At 37.5% G+C, this 16,586-nt stretch overlaps 4 protein-coding genes across 4 annotated transcripts; 3 read left to right on the forward strand and 1 right to left on the reverse strand.

Annotated features, from left to right (window-relative positions):
* The first annotated feature begins 547 nt into the window (after window positions 1-547).
* LOC113666452 (uncharacterized) lies at window positions 548-2,841 on the forward strand. Its single transcript, XM_027182244.2, has 2 exons — window positions 548-752; window positions 2,151-2,841. Exons 1-2 carry the CDS (start codon window positions 607-609, stop codon window positions 2,701-2,703), a joined length of 699 nt encoding a protein of 232 aa, XP_027038045.2. The 5' UTR covers window positions 548-606; the 3' UTR covers window positions 2,704-2,841.
* Window positions 2,842-3,752: 911 nt separating this feature from the next.
* Window positions 3,753-6,865, forward strand: LOC149049162 (uncharacterized). Its single transcript, XM_089201788.1, has 3 exons — window positions 3,753-5,042; window positions 5,136-5,201; window positions 5,799-6,865. Exons 1-3 carry the CDS (start codon window positions 3,888-3,890, stop codon window positions 6,258-6,260), a joined length of 1,683 nt encoding a protein of 560 aa, XP_089057914.1. The 5' UTR covers window positions 3,753-3,887; the 3' UTR covers window positions 6,261-6,865.
* On the reverse strand, window positions 6,224-10,340 carry LOC149049163 (uncharacterized). The gene is made up of 6 exons (XM_089201791.1): window positions 10,061-10,340; window positions 9,386-9,541; window positions 8,249-8,367; window positions 7,999-8,103; window positions 7,394-7,461; window positions 6,224-7,307 (listed from the first exon to the last, which is right to left on the reverse strand). The coding sequence occupies exons 1-6, from the start codon at window positions 10,323-10,325 to the stop codon at window positions 7,175-7,177; spliced, it is 846 nt and encodes a 281-aa protein (XP_089057917.1). The 5' UTR covers window positions 10,326-10,340; the 3' UTR covers window positions 6,224-7,174.
* Window positions 10,324-16,023, forward strand: LOC113666404 (integrator complex subunit 12). The gene is made up of 6 exons (XM_089201789.1): window positions 10,324-10,530; window positions 11,456-11,844; window positions 12,871-12,937; window positions 13,074-13,166; window positions 13,993-14,115; window positions 14,992-16,023. Exons 1-6 carry the CDS (start codon window positions 10,324-10,326, stop codon window positions 15,214-15,216), a joined length of 1,104 nt encoding a protein of 367 aa, XP_089057915.1. The 3' UTR covers window positions 15,217-16,023.
* The last annotated feature ends 563 nt before the right edge of the window (window positions 16,024-16,586 follow it).

The following is a 16,586-nucleotide window of genomic DNA, read 5'->3' on the forward strand; positions in this document are numbered from 1 at the left end:
GGGCTCCTGCCTTACTTTAGTTGTTTTGTTTTTTTTCAGTATCGTATTCTTGATTTCGCTCTTACAGAAAGGAAGTCTGATCTAAAATTGAAGCTTCCCTTTTTTGGATTCTTAACAATAACCACTCTTTGTCAGCATCTCCGGTGATAAACAAGTGAAGAAGATGCTCGCCCGATTTTTTTCCCATTCCACTTTCATTCCTAAAGGAGACGAATCTGGGCATAAGTCAATTTTTTCCTTTGATCTCTAAAAGATACATCACTTTCATAGAAATTGCCCGTAAAAGCTACCATTATTTCACGTTCATACATTTTTTTCCCCATCATTGTTTACATCCTTTGCGAGTCAAGTGTACAAGAAACTTGCAAGTTTTTCTCTTTTCAGAACAGTACAGTAAATATATATGAACAAAAATATAAGTGTGGCGAGATATAAATATAGAGATGTATAAGAATTTTAAGACACTTTGGCAACTTCTTACGTTTCCCAACAACCATTTCGCCACAGCAGTCTATCAGAAAACGTCTCCATGGTAACCTCTGTGACCTTTTTGTGTCAAATTCATTTTTCACGCGCGATCAACAACGCCAGGTGCCTTTAGCGAAAATGGACAGCAAAATTATTGTAACCTCTCACCCACGCTATGGATATTACTACGACATCAAGACCAGTGATCAAACTGTTCCATTTATACCGAATCTCGGGGTCTCGCGCAGAAGTGTTTTCGATGAAGTTAAGACGCCAGCGTACAAGTAAGTTGATAAAGAATGATGTGATGTTCACGGAGGTTTGGTCAGCGTCAGTTTTATGAAAGAAGCCATACTCTGATTGATTGCACCAAATATTTGCTTCTCAGTAGTACTATAAGATTGGATATCTTTAGATGTTCCACCATCAGGCCTATCACGAATCCATGATCTTTTGAGGGCAATCAGATCGAGGACGGAAGCTCTGTACCATATTCGTGAGATCGCATTTTTGTAAGCCCTTTAGCTTTTGAGTTTTATTAGCAAAATATTCGAAATGTTTATGAGTGATCAACTTTCTTTCTGTGGTTTGTTTTTGCATTCTTACAGGTTCATAGAGGGTCAATTCAATTAACTGTCTGTTTATTCAGAAAACAATTCAAAAGCAAACGTCCATCTAAATATAAACAAAGAAATGTCCTCAAGGAAGTGCCGAGCAAACATATCTAGGATACCTTCATTACGGCAGCAAATAACATTTCAGACAAAAGATTATAAAAATGTAATGTTTTTTAGATTTAAAATTCGCCCCCTCCAAAAAAAAGCAACTTCGCTGGTGTCACATAAAAAATTACTTTATAGAAAAGGGTTTCCAGTCTCCTTTGACCTGTGACAAAAACCAAACTGCCCCTTATTAGGACGTCTGCCTTAGGCACTTTAATTAAAGCTTAATGCAATAATTGCCATATCAAGAAAATGTCACAACTCTCCTAAGTTCCCAGAACAAGTTTCAGTTTGTGCTCTTTCCGAAAACAAAGTCATGAAATCTTAGCCTTAAGATTCTTCCTGTTGATCTAGATTGACCAAATTTATCGAAACTCTCCTTCTCAAACAGCCCTAATTCAGCCCATAACTGTTGTTGTTTGGGATTATTAACCACAAATACAAATCGGTCCGTTTCTACACAGCTCTCCTTTAAAAAAAATATATATATAGATAAGAGTCGCTATGTTTTCGCTTCCTAAAAGACAAAAATACACGTGTGCGTTTCGAAGCGTGACCCAGTCGGTTTATTATTTGCATAAGTCCTCCATTGAAGTTGTTGTCGGTTATTGTCATTCTAATTTTGTTTTGCAGGTTCTTTAGTAAAATCTCTAAAAACTCTTGTTATGTCACACTTTGGTTTAAGCAAGTAACTATTTCTGGACAAATGGTCGGATTAAATAATGGCAATTCCAAAACAAAGGGAAGAGTACCAATGGTAGTGAGACACGAGTGGTATTTGAAACTCTCAGTCGATCGGCCCCTGCTTGCTTTTCGTACAGAAATTTACTGTTATCGTCCCACCCTTGGGCTCTCAGTTGTCAAGGCGTCCCCTTCACGGTCCTTGCTCCTGTCTCCTGGGCCCCAGATGTTTGAAGGGTGGATAACGCCTTACTAATTTCATCTTTTCTGTTTTTAAAGGAAACAACATAACGTTTTCCGTGACTATACAATCGGCCGCTCCTCGCCTGTTTGGAAAGTCAGCCCTGCTGCACGGAGGGCCGCGGCGAATAGCCGTCTCGAACAACTATCACAACCCAAAAAGTTTCACTCGGAGTACGAGCCTTGCGGACCAGTTCAAACTACAGTGTCTTCTGCGGCACAAAAAGCTGCTGCATCACCGCGAACAGAGGACCTAAGTCAACCGAAGAAAAGATCCCCTATCGAGGGACGCGAGTGGACCATAAAGCAAAGTGCGCTGCTGTCGCGGGCCTCAGCAAGAGTGCACGAACTGTCTCACGCTAAAGGTGTTCCCATAGGGTTCACGCCAGACAAGATTGAAGTTTGGCAAGTGTCGAAAGCTGCACTGAAAGCCAGGCCTTCCAAAAGAATTGATGACCTGGCTTTACCAATCAAAAGAGAAATAGCAACAAATTTGCCAAACCCTGACGCTTTTGAAGTCTCTAAAGCTGCTCAAAAAGCAAAGTGTACGGACAGATTAGCTGAATTGGCCCAACCAATCATCAGAGGGTAGTCAGCATACTAACTTGGACTATTTATTTATATATTTATTTTTCATTTGTTTATAAATTCATTAACCTTCTGTTGCCTTTGAACTCATTTTTTTTCATTCTATAACTTAGTTTACAACCATTAAAAGAGAATTGCTTGAGTTGCACTTTGATTAAAATTTTGTTCCGTTTGCAAATACCTTTTCTATTTTCATTTTGATGAAAAAATTCTCACGCTATGTAAAGGACTAACCTGATTATTAGGCTTTCTAAGCGAAGGGGTTGAAGGGACGGTTTAAGTTTGGTGGTGAGAAAAAGAAGGAAAGGCCTTCCTCCCGCCCTCCTAGATCGGCTCCAGTCCCCCTTCCCCTTGTCTGATATTGGAACTGTCAGTGACTGCTTATCCTTACAAGATCATCAAAACACATATGCAGCGCAAGTGTTTAGAACATAGAGAACTATCAACTTGAGGACAGTTTTTTTTTTGACAGTTTTAAATAAGAAATATTTAACCAGTCATTAAGGTAAGAGAGACTTGGTAAGAGGTAAAAAGAAATAAAAAAATAGAAATTAGTTCGGATTTATAGACGGGAACAGGCGCACACCGAGTGAGGGCATGACCGTTGCTCTTCACTGAACGATAAAGAAACAACGTTTCTCTAAAATCGTCGCACAAAAAGATCCAACAGTTGTAGAAAGACAAGTCCACTAAACACACTGAAATAAAACTGTAGTAAGTTAGATAAGGTTACCAGAGCCATTTAAGGAAAAAATTGCAATCATTTACTATTATATCAGTGTTATCTCGATGCAGAATCACTGATTTCGGTAGATTGTTTCATATCAACATACTCACAAAATACTCTTACCGTATATCAAGATTCACTTATTGGCTCTTGTACCATGTACAGTGCAAATGTACAAAGTGGCCAGTATGACTCGCGGAAAAGGGAGAAGTTTATGCGAGAAAGAAGCGTCATAGTCGGGGTCTGTGTTAACCTCTAATAGGCTGATAAATTGCCCCCCACCCCCGCTATGTACTTTGGTCCACGTAGACAAATCAGAGGGAATCACCGCCGCTCCCCTCCTCACATGCGCGCGCAAGTAAAAACCTTTGCGTCAAAAAAAAGTTAACTAAGGTGTTTTCCTTCAACGCTAATGAAGCGTTCAAAACCACCAAATTAGCAAAGAACTCTTTCCTTTTACAATGAATTTTGAAACAGTGACAATTCCTTGTCCTTTCAAGAGACTTGTCGAAGGAAAAACAGTAGAGGACTTATGCGCCGTTAGCGAACGTTGGTTTATGTCTGATTTGACAGTTGATACAAAAACGAAAGAACTTTTGCAAGAAACCAAAGAGGATTTATGCGATCTGATGTACAAAATGCTTCCTATGGAGGATAACAATACACGCGTTTCAAGCTCTAAGACACCTTTTTCAGCATGGCAGGTTTGCTTATCGGCCACGCAACACGAAGACCGATATCAACTTGATAAGCTCACTCCGTTTCAAAGCTTGGCCTTGGATGTTCAAGGAACAAATAAAGCTGCAGCTTTCCAGAAATGTCCACAGGTTTTCACGTCACCTCGCTGTTCTTTAAAGAAGAACGAGGATCTAGTTGAAGAGAACAACTGCATTGAGCGGGACAGTAATGTTAAAAATACACGAGCGAAAAGTGACTCGCTGGATTGGACCAAAAACACGGATGGCGGAGTTTGCGGAAGACTTCATAGAAATAATCGTTCAGCCTCGTCTTCTGCCCACACTGAGTTTCAATTTCGCCATTCCTGTCACACCAGGTTCTACATGAAGAGTTATCGAGAACAGATTACCGACGAAAGTATCGAGAAGTACATTCAGACACAGCTGAAGGAAATGAATATTCCTGCATTAAACAAACAACTGAAGAAAATCAATGAAGCAAGTTGTATAACCATTCCGAAACTCTCCTTCACTTACTACAGATTTAGCACAAAGGAAAAGGGTGCCTACGAGAACAACATATTGAAAGTTGAGCCTTGTTCGACAAGGCCACAACAAAGTACGTCTGAAAAAGTAACTCCAAATTGCAATACTTCGACCCTACACCGAGGTAAACTTCAAGCGAAATCAAACGCAAACATTGAGTTGACTGCTGAAAGGAAATTTATTGAGGGTAAAAGCACCTTAGAATTTAAGCAGATTGCCCCGGTGCGTGAAGAAGATGTCGCTTCAGAGCCGATTAATGTGGAGAATGTGAAAGATGCAAACAAAACAGAGTGTACAAGAGGAAAATTGAGGAAAGTTCAACTCCAAGTTCGCAGTTCGACAAATTCGCCTCGGCTTGTACCTAAAGGTCGCGCCATCAGTCAGAGATCAAGGGTAAGACTTAACACAAAAACTTTGTTTTCGGTCATATGCTACCCCCTCACAATTCCCTCTCAATAAATTGGTGTTTAACATCTTACTTTTCAGACGAGAATTAAAAGTGTTTGGAACAAGCATTTACAGCAGTGGAACCGAGATAGCACTGATATGTCTGTAAGTATAACGGTCTTTCAGTAGAAGTAAGTCGTGTGAAAAAGATACGTGAACGAGGGTTGATTTCAATTAGGAAATAATGTGAGGGGATACCAAACGCGATGAAATTTTATCTCTGGAATTTTTTGGTGCATAAACTTTTACCAATGCAAGGAAACAATGTGGCTATGTGACACAAATTTGAAAAAGATTTTCCAGGACTAGTGATAACATGTAACACTTAATTTATTTCTTCGATGCAAAAATTTTTAAAACTACTTTCAGATTTATTTTTTTCTCCTTATCTTGTATCCACCAGTGTCAGCTGACACAAAGGATAATAAAAATTCAAATCTTTGAAGAAATTTCACTGAAAGTTGACAGAAATTTAGTAAATGGAATACAACACAAAAGATTGAGACAGAGATAGTTTTGGAAAATTCCAAACGAGCTGAAAACAAACAAACCAAACAGGAACCAAAACATGTACAGACATTTTTGCAGTGGTTAATTTTTTCACTTCCAACAACCCTAACATCTTATCTAAGTTTTTCATAGGATGTCAGTTGAAAAATGTAATCCAAATTCATGTTCTTTTCTCCTCAAATTTATCTTAAGTATGAGAGTAAAGACGCAAGCACACCAACATTTGGAGAGAAGGAATTTCTCAGAATTATAACACCTAAACCCCTCATTCAAAGCCAAGCAGTACGCCACATGCTCCTTGACTGTTGCAAGTCACCAAGTTTTTCTCCAGACAAGAGCATGGAGGTTAGTCCCACAAGAAGCCTAACATCTTCAGCATCTGGCTCAAGCATTCCTAGCCAAGTTTTTGCTGATATATTAATGAAGAGAGAGCCGCAAGTAGTCTTTCCCAAGAATAGCAACTTCCAGGCTTGTATAACCCCATCTAACTACTCAACAAGTAGTGCAGCTTCTCACATTAGACACCGAAGTACAGGAACACCCAAAGATACTGAGAAAGATACAATTGAAGAAAATAATTATGATACACAACGCAGCTCAAGCATATCTTCCAAGTCTTCGTTTCCAAAAATTGGTCCCTTTATTTCCGGTTAAAATTATTTAAAAACATGAGCATTGCTTTTCTCACTTGCAGCATTAATGAGTATAATCTCACTTAAAAAGTTTTGTTTATTATAATAAACTATAATCAATTTGTATAATTTTTCCCAAGAATAGCAACTTCCAGGCTTGTATAACCCCATCTAACTACTCAACAAGTAGTGCAGCTTCTCACATTAGACACCGAAGTACAGGAACACCCAAAGATACTGAGAAAGATACAATTGAAGAAAATAATTATGATACACAATGCAGCTCAAGCATATCTTCCAAGTCTTCGTTTCCAAAAATTGGTCCCTTTATTTCCGGTTAAAATTATAAAAAAAAATGAGCATTGCTTGTCTCACTTGCAGCATTAATGAGTATAATCTCACTTAAAAAGTTTTGTTTATTATAATAAACTATAATCAATTTGTATAAAAATGAAAAATTTGACATTAGTCACTGAAAAGAAATTTATTTTGAGGGACTTATTACAGCAAATAGTAATAATTTCTGGCATTTTTATTTGTTCCTCTACAGTGGCAAGGAGCCCACTAAAATGTCCAAATGTTAAGCATTATAACATTGGAGTTTTATTAAAATTAAAATTTGGCTTGTGTGTATGTATGTCCTTCTGTGGGAAAAAAAAAAGGCATATGGTCTCCAAAGTGGCTGGTATCCTGGCTTCCCAGAAAATAGATTATGGCATTAACACTTGGTCATCAATTGATGATATAATTTTTGTGTTGATTGTGGTTTATTCATAAGTGTGAGCCTTGAGTCCAAAATCATAATCAGTGACACTTGGCAGGGATTTTTACTGGATTGTTTGATAATTTCAAATAAAAAATTTTAATTCTTAATTTAATTCAAATACTTCTTCAGTGTTTAATTTGTGTTTTTCTGCTACTGAACCAGTATTAACTTTACAGTTTTGATCCATTCAGGTTCCAGTTGTATTCGCTATAGGTAATATTAATTGAACTGTCACTATCTGCAACTTCCAACAAACTTTTTAGTTTCTGCTGTTCATCTTTGCCCAGGTGATGAGAAATCCAGCTAAGGAGAAAAACAAGAATTGAAAATTGCACAAGGTATAAACTCCAAATTTACATTTTTTCACAAAAAAGTAACTCTTTAAATACCTTAAACATTCTCTGTCTGTTGATCCAAAATCTGTCTTGTACCACGTAAATATTCTTGAAAGAATTACCTAGAGAATTAAATTAGTTTATTATCAGATGATTTATGGAAAAGTGTATGGATCTTTAGGAGGAGGTCCCATTTCAATAACATTTGTCCAAGATTAGTTGGTATTCTTGACATGTCCATGCAGATGACAGGTCAGCTGCCTCCTGGCATGAGACCTAGGGGGAGCATTAAGGAGAGCAAGACAGCTGAATTCTAAATTCTCAATTATGCTGTAAAAATAGTATGTCTTAGCGTGTACTAAGAACACGCTTGCAAAAATATAACAGTACAATAGGAATAATTTCAGCCTTATTAGTTATGACCAAGAATATTTTCAAGTGAGGATTAAATCCCTCTCTGCAATACTGAACCCTTTCACAGAGATCCAACACAAGGATGATCCATTTTAGTGCTGTCTTCCCCTTACAGGCTTGCTATCTGGCATAACTTTTGGCTTTCAAGCATATCCCCTTCCCTTTGAATTTCTAATGCCCATCCTTTGGGGTGGGTGTTGCTAATTTCTGGAAGAAAAAATGGGAGGAAAATAATATTTTTTTACCATGTTATTGTCAACACGAACTTCTTGAGAACAAAAGTTCTTTGCTGCTGCATCGAGTCCTCGTTCAAGGTTTTCCCCTGAGAATACTCTAATGGCAGGACAAGACTGCAATATTCACATAATAAAAAGATGTTACATTTTGAAACCGGAATGGTTGGAAAAATTATAGTGTATTAAGAATGCAATTATCATTCACTACTTGGTGAAATAAGTGCTTTGAATTAAATTCAATATGATCATAAAATAATACCTTTGCACCACAAACCAAAGCAAAATGTATCCTAGGATCGACTTCTTTGACAGTAAACTCAAGGCGAGGATCATCCTCCATAAATAAGGGCTTTCCATCTGCTGGGTGTGGTCTGTTACCTTAAAAAGACGGAAAGTGGGGTATTCTTAGACTGGTACTATAGGGAGTATTTTTGATATTAAGACAGGCTTGCTCAGTTCAGCTTTAAAGCTTGTTTAAATGGGGGCTTGTGTTAACAATAACAAGGCCACATCACAACACCAAGAGCTATGTTCCCTACTTGTTGTGAGAAGTATATGGGTTCCTTTACGTCCCCTGACAACCAATACAGAGAAGATGCAGGCCCACAGGTTATTGTCCTCACTTCAATTCAATGTCTAATTTTTTGTTCCAGAGTAAAAGCTTCGCCATCAAGCAAAGCCAGGCAGTAAATAACTTTAATTCTAAATTGAGTAAATTAAGTCTTCACTTGTCCTGTGTACTTAAGGTTAAAACGACAAAGTCTGCTCTTTAGCCTGCTAACCCACAATGCTGCAGTTTGTCCTAGTCACTGTAGCTTACAGTGGCTGGTAGTATTGTTACTCCCCTCAGCTGGGGTCCCAGTCCATTCCTGGTTACTCCCCTGCATTTCTTTCACTTTTCCTGACAGTTCACAAGTACCCATGTTTACTCCTAGGACCGTCTGAGTGCATGAAGTTAGACACTGAGTAAATTACTTTACCCAAGAATACAACACCATGACCTGTGTTGGACTCAAAACCAGACCTCTTGGCCTGCCAGACCAGGTTGTTCAAAGCTGGATTAAGATAACCCAGGGTTAATGTGAAATCTGATTTGAGATCTAAAGTCCATATTAGAAAATTCAGTCCAATTCTTTCTGTTTACAATTTGATGTGTGAATGCCCCTCAAAGAATAAAGAAAATTATGCGAGAAAGGCTTTTGAACAAAAGGATAAAGAAACCTGGATTGAAATTTAACCCTAGGTTAGTGTCAATCAGCCTTTAAACAACTGAGTGTCCATCTCCCTCTCCAACCTTAGACAAGGCAATAAGAAAATTGCAAACTGATAAATTCTTCCAGCTTTATGAGGTAGGAGAAAACCACAAGGTCTGGTTCAAAAAGTCATCCATCCATACCTCTTAGAATTCCATGTTCAATGTCATCAAGAGAAAATTTCTGACCACCAATGTTGTATGATGTTTTTCTCCAGAAACTCTTGATCTCCAGCACTGAATTAGGTAACCCACTCTCACACATTGCTAAGCCATGAATTGTTAATGAATTATAAATATCTATAAATTATCAAGGAATCTTTTTCTTGGTCACTCTATGGAATCCACTCTATGTGACTCAACTGCCTGAAAATAATTGCACTTTCATTATACCCAACTTCAATTTGCATTACACTTTGAAAAAGGAAGGTGTCTTGCAAGAGAAAAGAAAAGAAAGCTGTGGAAGAGAGGGGCAAATAATTTGAAATGGTACAGGTTTCAAAGTTAAACTTTGTTGAAGAATTGTTCTCACAATGAATGCGTTGACATCTAGGAGACTCCTGTACCTAGATCAGTTAAGCGTAAGGGTTCAGAATTGAATAAAATACTGCACATAAAACCCATTTACCCACCTGGTACCCCTCCCCCACTACCACAAGGTCCCTAACAGAACGGGGTTATCTTTCCCCCATTTCTCCCGTGACATCAGCCCTGGTCTTAATTCAGGAGACCTCACTCCCATCATGCCATGCATTGAAGTTGTTTAAAGTTTGTGCTTGTTAAAACAGGGAGCAATCAAACCTCACAGTGGAAGGATACTTAGAAAGAAGGCTATCTTCTCCGCCCCATCTAAACTTTCCAGATTCACTGTTTTCAGAGCTTGAGTTCCTTCGACATACTCCTTGAACAAAGCGCTGTCTTTCAACGCATTGTAATCAACTGCTCGGCCTTCTTCTGTAATAAAACTCCCCTCGATCTTTAACATAAGCTTCTGAAGTCGCTTAGAGAGCTCAACTGCAGAGACTTCTGATTTCTGCGTTTGTCCGCCAGCGTTCAAGACTTCTTCACCTTCAGTGGCCGACATGTTGGGTTCAATGGGTAGACTGGGCACTACTATGGAACAAAGAACTAAAATGGCTGTCGCTAGTAATTCAGTGGAGATAGATCCTGTGTTTATCAAGGCTTTGAAGCTTCTCCACTCAAAGCACCCTGATTCTCTGGATCAGCTTCGTGCCCTTAGAGATGAAGTCGTCAGACAGCACAACCAGCAAGCTCCCACGTCTTCCAAGGTACGAAATACAAACACAAATCTCAATGTTATCTCCTATATAATGCAAGCTGTAAGGACACAGGATCTAACATGTCCTTGATTTGACAATCAAAATAATCTAGGTATTCTGGTTGTCAGCGGGCTGGACACTTTCAAGCCTAAAAAACTTGTTAGTGCAACTGATTGAGCGAAACAACGTCGGCAATAATAATCAATGAGTTATTAACATGATGGTAAAGTGAACAATTTTCCTCATTTGTTGATGTAACATGACACCGCTAATTTCATGCAAATGTGAACAGCTAATTTTTTCCCAACAATTTGTTAAAAAAATAGAGCAAGTTGAATTGTCCTTTTTTTTCATGTGAATCAATCAACACTTGGTTGATTTAGTTAATATGTAATTCCCAGGATCAGCTTTCTGCAAGCTTGCAGGTGCAGGAGGTTGCCATCGTCATTGCTTGTTCTTTAAATATGCAAGATTGATGAACAGTTCTCTGTAAAAATTTGGGGGAAAGCTGAACAAAAGGGTCTCAGTGTGGTAAATGTCTCACAATATTCCTAACAAAATCCCACTCTGAAAGTTGCAGTGATATGCACTTTCATTATCCTACTCTGCCATTGTAAGCTTGAGCCAAAATATTTCAATCATGGTACCCCAGCAAAAGAGTGTATTTCATGCAAGTAATTTGGATTCAAAATGAATTTATCTAAAATATGTGCAGGCAGAAACCTTTATCTTTTCTGTCATTGACAAAGTTTTCACTACTAACATGTGAAGTATCCTGGTAAGCAAAATTGTCATCTATAACCTTACTTGAGTGCAACAAACAGCACTGGTGGAAACAGACAAGTATAATGGTGGGTGTTACAAGGCACAATAATTACCAACCTTAATTAAAGAACTAGTTTTACTATGATTTTCTGTTTTTTTTTTCAACAAGGAGAAACCTAAAGAAGGTAAATTGGGACTTCACACTGAGAGGAGACCAAGTGCAATAGTATCAACAGCAGAAGTAAAGGCCAAATTGACTGAGAAAAAATTTGAAGCTGAACCAAAGCAGAATATTCCAACTGCAAAACCAGAGCCAGTTAAGAGTTTTCCTATTGAAGAGGCAAGTGTTGAAACATTGGAGTTTGGCTCAAGTATGATTGAAACTGTGGAGCTAAGCTCAAGCTCCTTCATGGATCAGAGTTTATCAAAGAAAGCTAAGCTTCAATTTGATGTTGAGGATGTTTTAGATGAAGAAGATATAGAACCCCCAACAGCTCTGCAACCTGTGGTTGATGACTTAATGATTGACTGGGGATCTGTTTGCAGTATTTGTTGCAGGTTTGTTTTTCTTTTCATTGGTTTCTATTGATTGTCTTTGTTTGCTATAAATCTGGCCCTCAGTCAGTCAGTTATTCAGTTAGTCCTTACCATTTGCTCCAATGAAGGGCTAACACTCCAAACGTCAGCATTGAAACTCATTATGATGGCCAATGCATGTCATCAACTCAGTTGATAACACTTAAAATTACCTGCTGTTATACTCTCCCACTTACACTGCTCAAGAGTTTCTCTAAAAACTTACCCCTTCATTCAGTTTGTCTGTTTAGCAAACCATATGTTGGTCCTCCTATACTTCCATCCATTCATCCATTTATTAATTGCTTAGTCTACAATCAGACCATCACCTTCTGTTTGTTTTGGTGCAAAAAAAAATCATCAAGATCAAATTTTTTTTAACTTTCTAAAAATACTTTTCAGCTCTAATCCACTTGGCTATTTACACAGAGCTGCATAAAGCAAACATCTGAGTACAGAAGTGTTTTTATTTCATATATACTGAGATTCACACTGTGAAGTACTGTTGTTCGTGTCTCTGATTGGACAAACAGTGTATTTTCACAGTCATTTGCTTTATATTTCACAATGTAAATCTTAGTATGTATGAAATAAAAACATCATACTATGAAAAGTGCTTGAATGATTTTTATTCATGAGTTGTGGTGCATCAAAAAAACTCACTCATTTGCTGCACTCAGTCATTAATTTTTTTTGATGCATTGCAACTTGTGAATGAAAATTGTTTGTGCACTCCTTCCATGGAATAATCTCAATTTATGTGGATCAAGAAAAAGTTTGTGCAGTTTCACCAATCAAGATTGGGACGAAAAAGTGTGAATGGTTGTACTTATTGGAAATTTCCATGATAACTATAAGCAAATTAATATTATTATTGTGGAATTTTATGTAAACTTTGGAACTTGGCCAAAATCAAAAATTGTTCAATTGCTATGGTTTAGTCAAGGTAAAAACAAAGTATCTAATGTTTTATACTGTTCAATCCATATTGTTTTTGTTCATTTTCAGAGATGAGAGCAAAATTCCTGGGAATCAGTTGGTAGAATGTCATGAATGTCATTCACTTTATCATCAGGTACAGGGAAGAGAAACTCACAACAATTAACAGAGGTTGTTTGAGTACTTAAGTCAATATTAAGACAATATTCTCAGCAATATTATCTGTTTTCATATAGATATGTAATCATGATTATATATCTTTTTTTTTACAGAGATGTCATGAACCACGTGTTGTGGACAGTGAAGTCAATGATCCACGACATGTGTGGTATTGTGTACAGTGTGTCAGGCGAATGAGAGAGATGGTATTTCTCATTTATGTTTTACTACTTTGTACCCAAATCTTGTCTAAATTTTTCTGTTAGTTTTTTACTTCTCACTTTGTGTAACATTGCATTGCCACAATGGTTTGGCAACCTCTTTTTGATGTTGAAACCTTGTTGCACAACTCTTGAGATTCTGTAACCTTTGGAAACAAGTAAGATTGCCGGTGACAACACTGTTATTGTATGGTCATAACCCTGTCGCCAAACGTTTCCCATGCCGCACTCAACTAATAATTATAGTAACACAGTGGTTAGATGATACTTTTCAGAAGCTCTTTTTTGTTTGGATTGTAAATTCCACTTTTTATCCCTGTCCAGTGCAAAGTGTCACTGTGTACTCCTAATTAATCATACCATGCATCAGAACTAAAGACTCTAGATTATAATAGTAACAGGTAACTGACAGGTTACTGACAGGTAACAGACAACAGATAGAGTGCATGGTCTGAAAATTGATTCTGTAGTCTGATTGGCCAGGTAAGGGTTACCCAGAAAGGACTGTTGTCAACATCAGAGTCAACATCAGAGTCAGGGGATGAGTTCTATTAAGGTTGTCAAAACATCAGTGACCATCACCGATGACAGTCCTTTTCAGGACTACTCTTACATTACATGCCTCATTGTTACTCCTGGGTTTCAAACTGTTTCCTTGGGGACAACAAGGATGCAAGTGAAAATTGTAAAAGCAGAGTCCATAATTTATGCATTGTATATCTTAATGTACTTTTTGTAATCATAGCCAAATTTTAGAATACTTTGTATGCACTAGTTTTATCATTTTTAATTTTTAAAATTATTTCTGCAGGCTAGCAGTGCATCTCCAAAGTCACGCCCAACAGAGTCTGCAACATTCAGTAAACCACTGTCTTCCTCTCACAGACCTGTGCCTTTAGCACCCTTCAAAAGACCCTCCATTAATGAAACTAAGGTAAAAATATTTATGTAAAAAAAAACTTGATTACTTAGCATTCTTTTTATTACCTTCTCAACAGTCTGAAACCTTATAATGTAGGACTTTTTAATTCTTAATCTCTTAATTTCTGTTTTTAATTGTTAATTTCTGGAACCCTCAAGGTGAATGGGAAGTGAGGTTTTCTTAGACATTCCCTCCCTTCTGTTTCATCTTGAGGAGGAGGGTATGGCTACACAAACAAGCACACAAACAAACAACTTTATTTAAGGAGGGTAACACACAACAGTAGTACAACTGATGAACTAGTGGCTCTTGATCCTTAAAGTACCATAATTAGAAGTAAAATACATTTGAGGATTATAAAACTGGTTGACAGGTCTGTAATAATTTATATAATAAGCTCAGTTATGCACGCATTCTGATTGGTTCTCACTTATGATCTATTGGAGGACAGACGTATAGATGACGTCATAGTTAAAACTTTTTTTAATTCTTTATTATATAAAACAAATAGATTCAAGTTGCTGTGCGTCTGTTCAGTAATAGATCACAGAGGACGTCAAAATGTGGTAAGAACATCAGTGACACACTTGGCTGTGCCTCGTGTGCCACTTTTTTGTTCTTACCACATTTTGATGTCATCTGTGATCTATTACTGAACAGATGCACGGCAACTTGGAATCTATTTGTTAAATAAGCTAAAAACTAGATAAAATAAAATATGCTGCTTGAGTCAGGTTAAATCGCATTTGGACTGAAATGTTCTTCTTCATCATAGCTCGTTAAAAAATGTCTGTAAAAGGCCATAGTAAAAGTTTTTGTCAATTTGTACATCAATCGCAAATCATGGAAATGAAATTAGGTTTTAAGGGTTTTTTTCATTTTTTTCAGCCCATTTCCTCCCCCACCATGCATCAGTCGTTTGCCATCCCAGCACTGAGTACAGCTTCATCGTCATCAGCTGGGGCTGGCAAGCCATCTGTGGGCAGTGGGGCAACTTCTTCACAGAATGTGGCAGCCATGCAGCACTCTGCATTAAAAAGACTACAGATGGTTAAGAAAAAAGCACAACAGCGTGTGTTGAATCACCAGCAGATTCGCATTCCCAGGAGATAATAAACCTATGGGTGCATTCAATGTGAAGGAAAGCTTTAAAAAAGATCAGAAATTCTTGACTCTTAAAAAACAATTCATTACTTGAAGGTTAACCAGTGTCACTGGTGCATCAACCTTGCAAATTAGGTTGTAGTTTTAAATGTGTCCTATTGAAATAACCACACTGCACAACAGCTGAATGGTTGCCTTTAAGCGGCTAAAGTTTCACTATCTTTTCTAAGGAATTGTTTTTCTTGGTGCAATTTTTAGAGTTTCAGTTGTAAAAACAATCAATTATTGACCAAAAATTTTGATGGCCTCCACTTACAACTAACAACTTTTAGGGCCTTTGAAGTTTGTAGTAGTCTGGGGTTGATGTTTCCATGCATCATGCATAAAGAAAAATATCAATTTGAGGATAATAAGTTGATCCAATACCTAATTCCCTGAACCAACATTAGAAGAAATGTATGGTGAACAGTAAGGAGAATTACAAATTTGATCTGGGGGTTAAAGGGTTAAATGTTCAGTTGGATTGACCGATGGAAAAAAGAGAACAATTGATTAAAGGAAACAACAACATCAACATAAGTGCATGGTGAAAATGTATTTATTTAGCAAAGTTGGTGTTCTCCTTTTTTTCCTGTATTTGATAGGTGCATAATTCTAGTATGTAAAAGTTAAGTCTGACTATGAGTGGAGTGTGTCATTCTGTTTTCTGCTGCATTAAGCCTTTTACCCTAAGAGTGACAAGCATCTAATTTCTCACTACATCACCCTTGAATCAAACAACAAGGTTACAAGAATAAAGGAAATGATCACAAATAAGAGAAGCTGTTGATTGTTAACCCTTTAACTGCCAGAAGTGATTAACACAAGACTTCTCCCTACAATATCCATACATTATTCAGCGAACAGGTAATGAGAATATTCAAACTTATCAGGTAGAAGCTGCTATCTTGATCTAGCACCATGTTCTCATTACTAATTTACAAGGAAATGTGTAGCAGCTAGAGGGGAGAATTAACAAATAAGATCTTGGGAGTTAAAGGGTTAAACAGAGTATTCCTTATTGGCACCTTAGGAAATGTATAGAGACCTGTATTAAGAATATGTGTACTGGTGTTAGGATCTAAAGGGTCAAGAAGACTGGGAATATGGCAACTTCTATTTCTAGTTACTTCTCACTCCCATAATTTTTTTCAGGTCTCGGCATCAGTTGGTTGGAACCCTTTTATACTCCCTGTGGAAGAAATGCACTGAGCCAGTAAAAGATCTCACTTTAGAACACAACTCAATGGTCAGGGGGAGACTCTAGGAGAGTCAAATTTCCAGTCTTGTTACTATGGGGTTTTCTTCACTTATCAGGGGAGGTTGTTAAAAGACCTACC

Source organism: Pocillopora damicornis, chromosome 3 (genome assembly GCF_964200805.1).
Source record: "Pocillopora damicornis chromosome 3, jaPocDami1.2, whole genome shotgun sequence".
NCBI lineage: Eukaryota > Metazoa > Cnidaria > Anthozoa > Scleractinia > Pocilloporidae > Pocillopora > Pocillopora damicornis.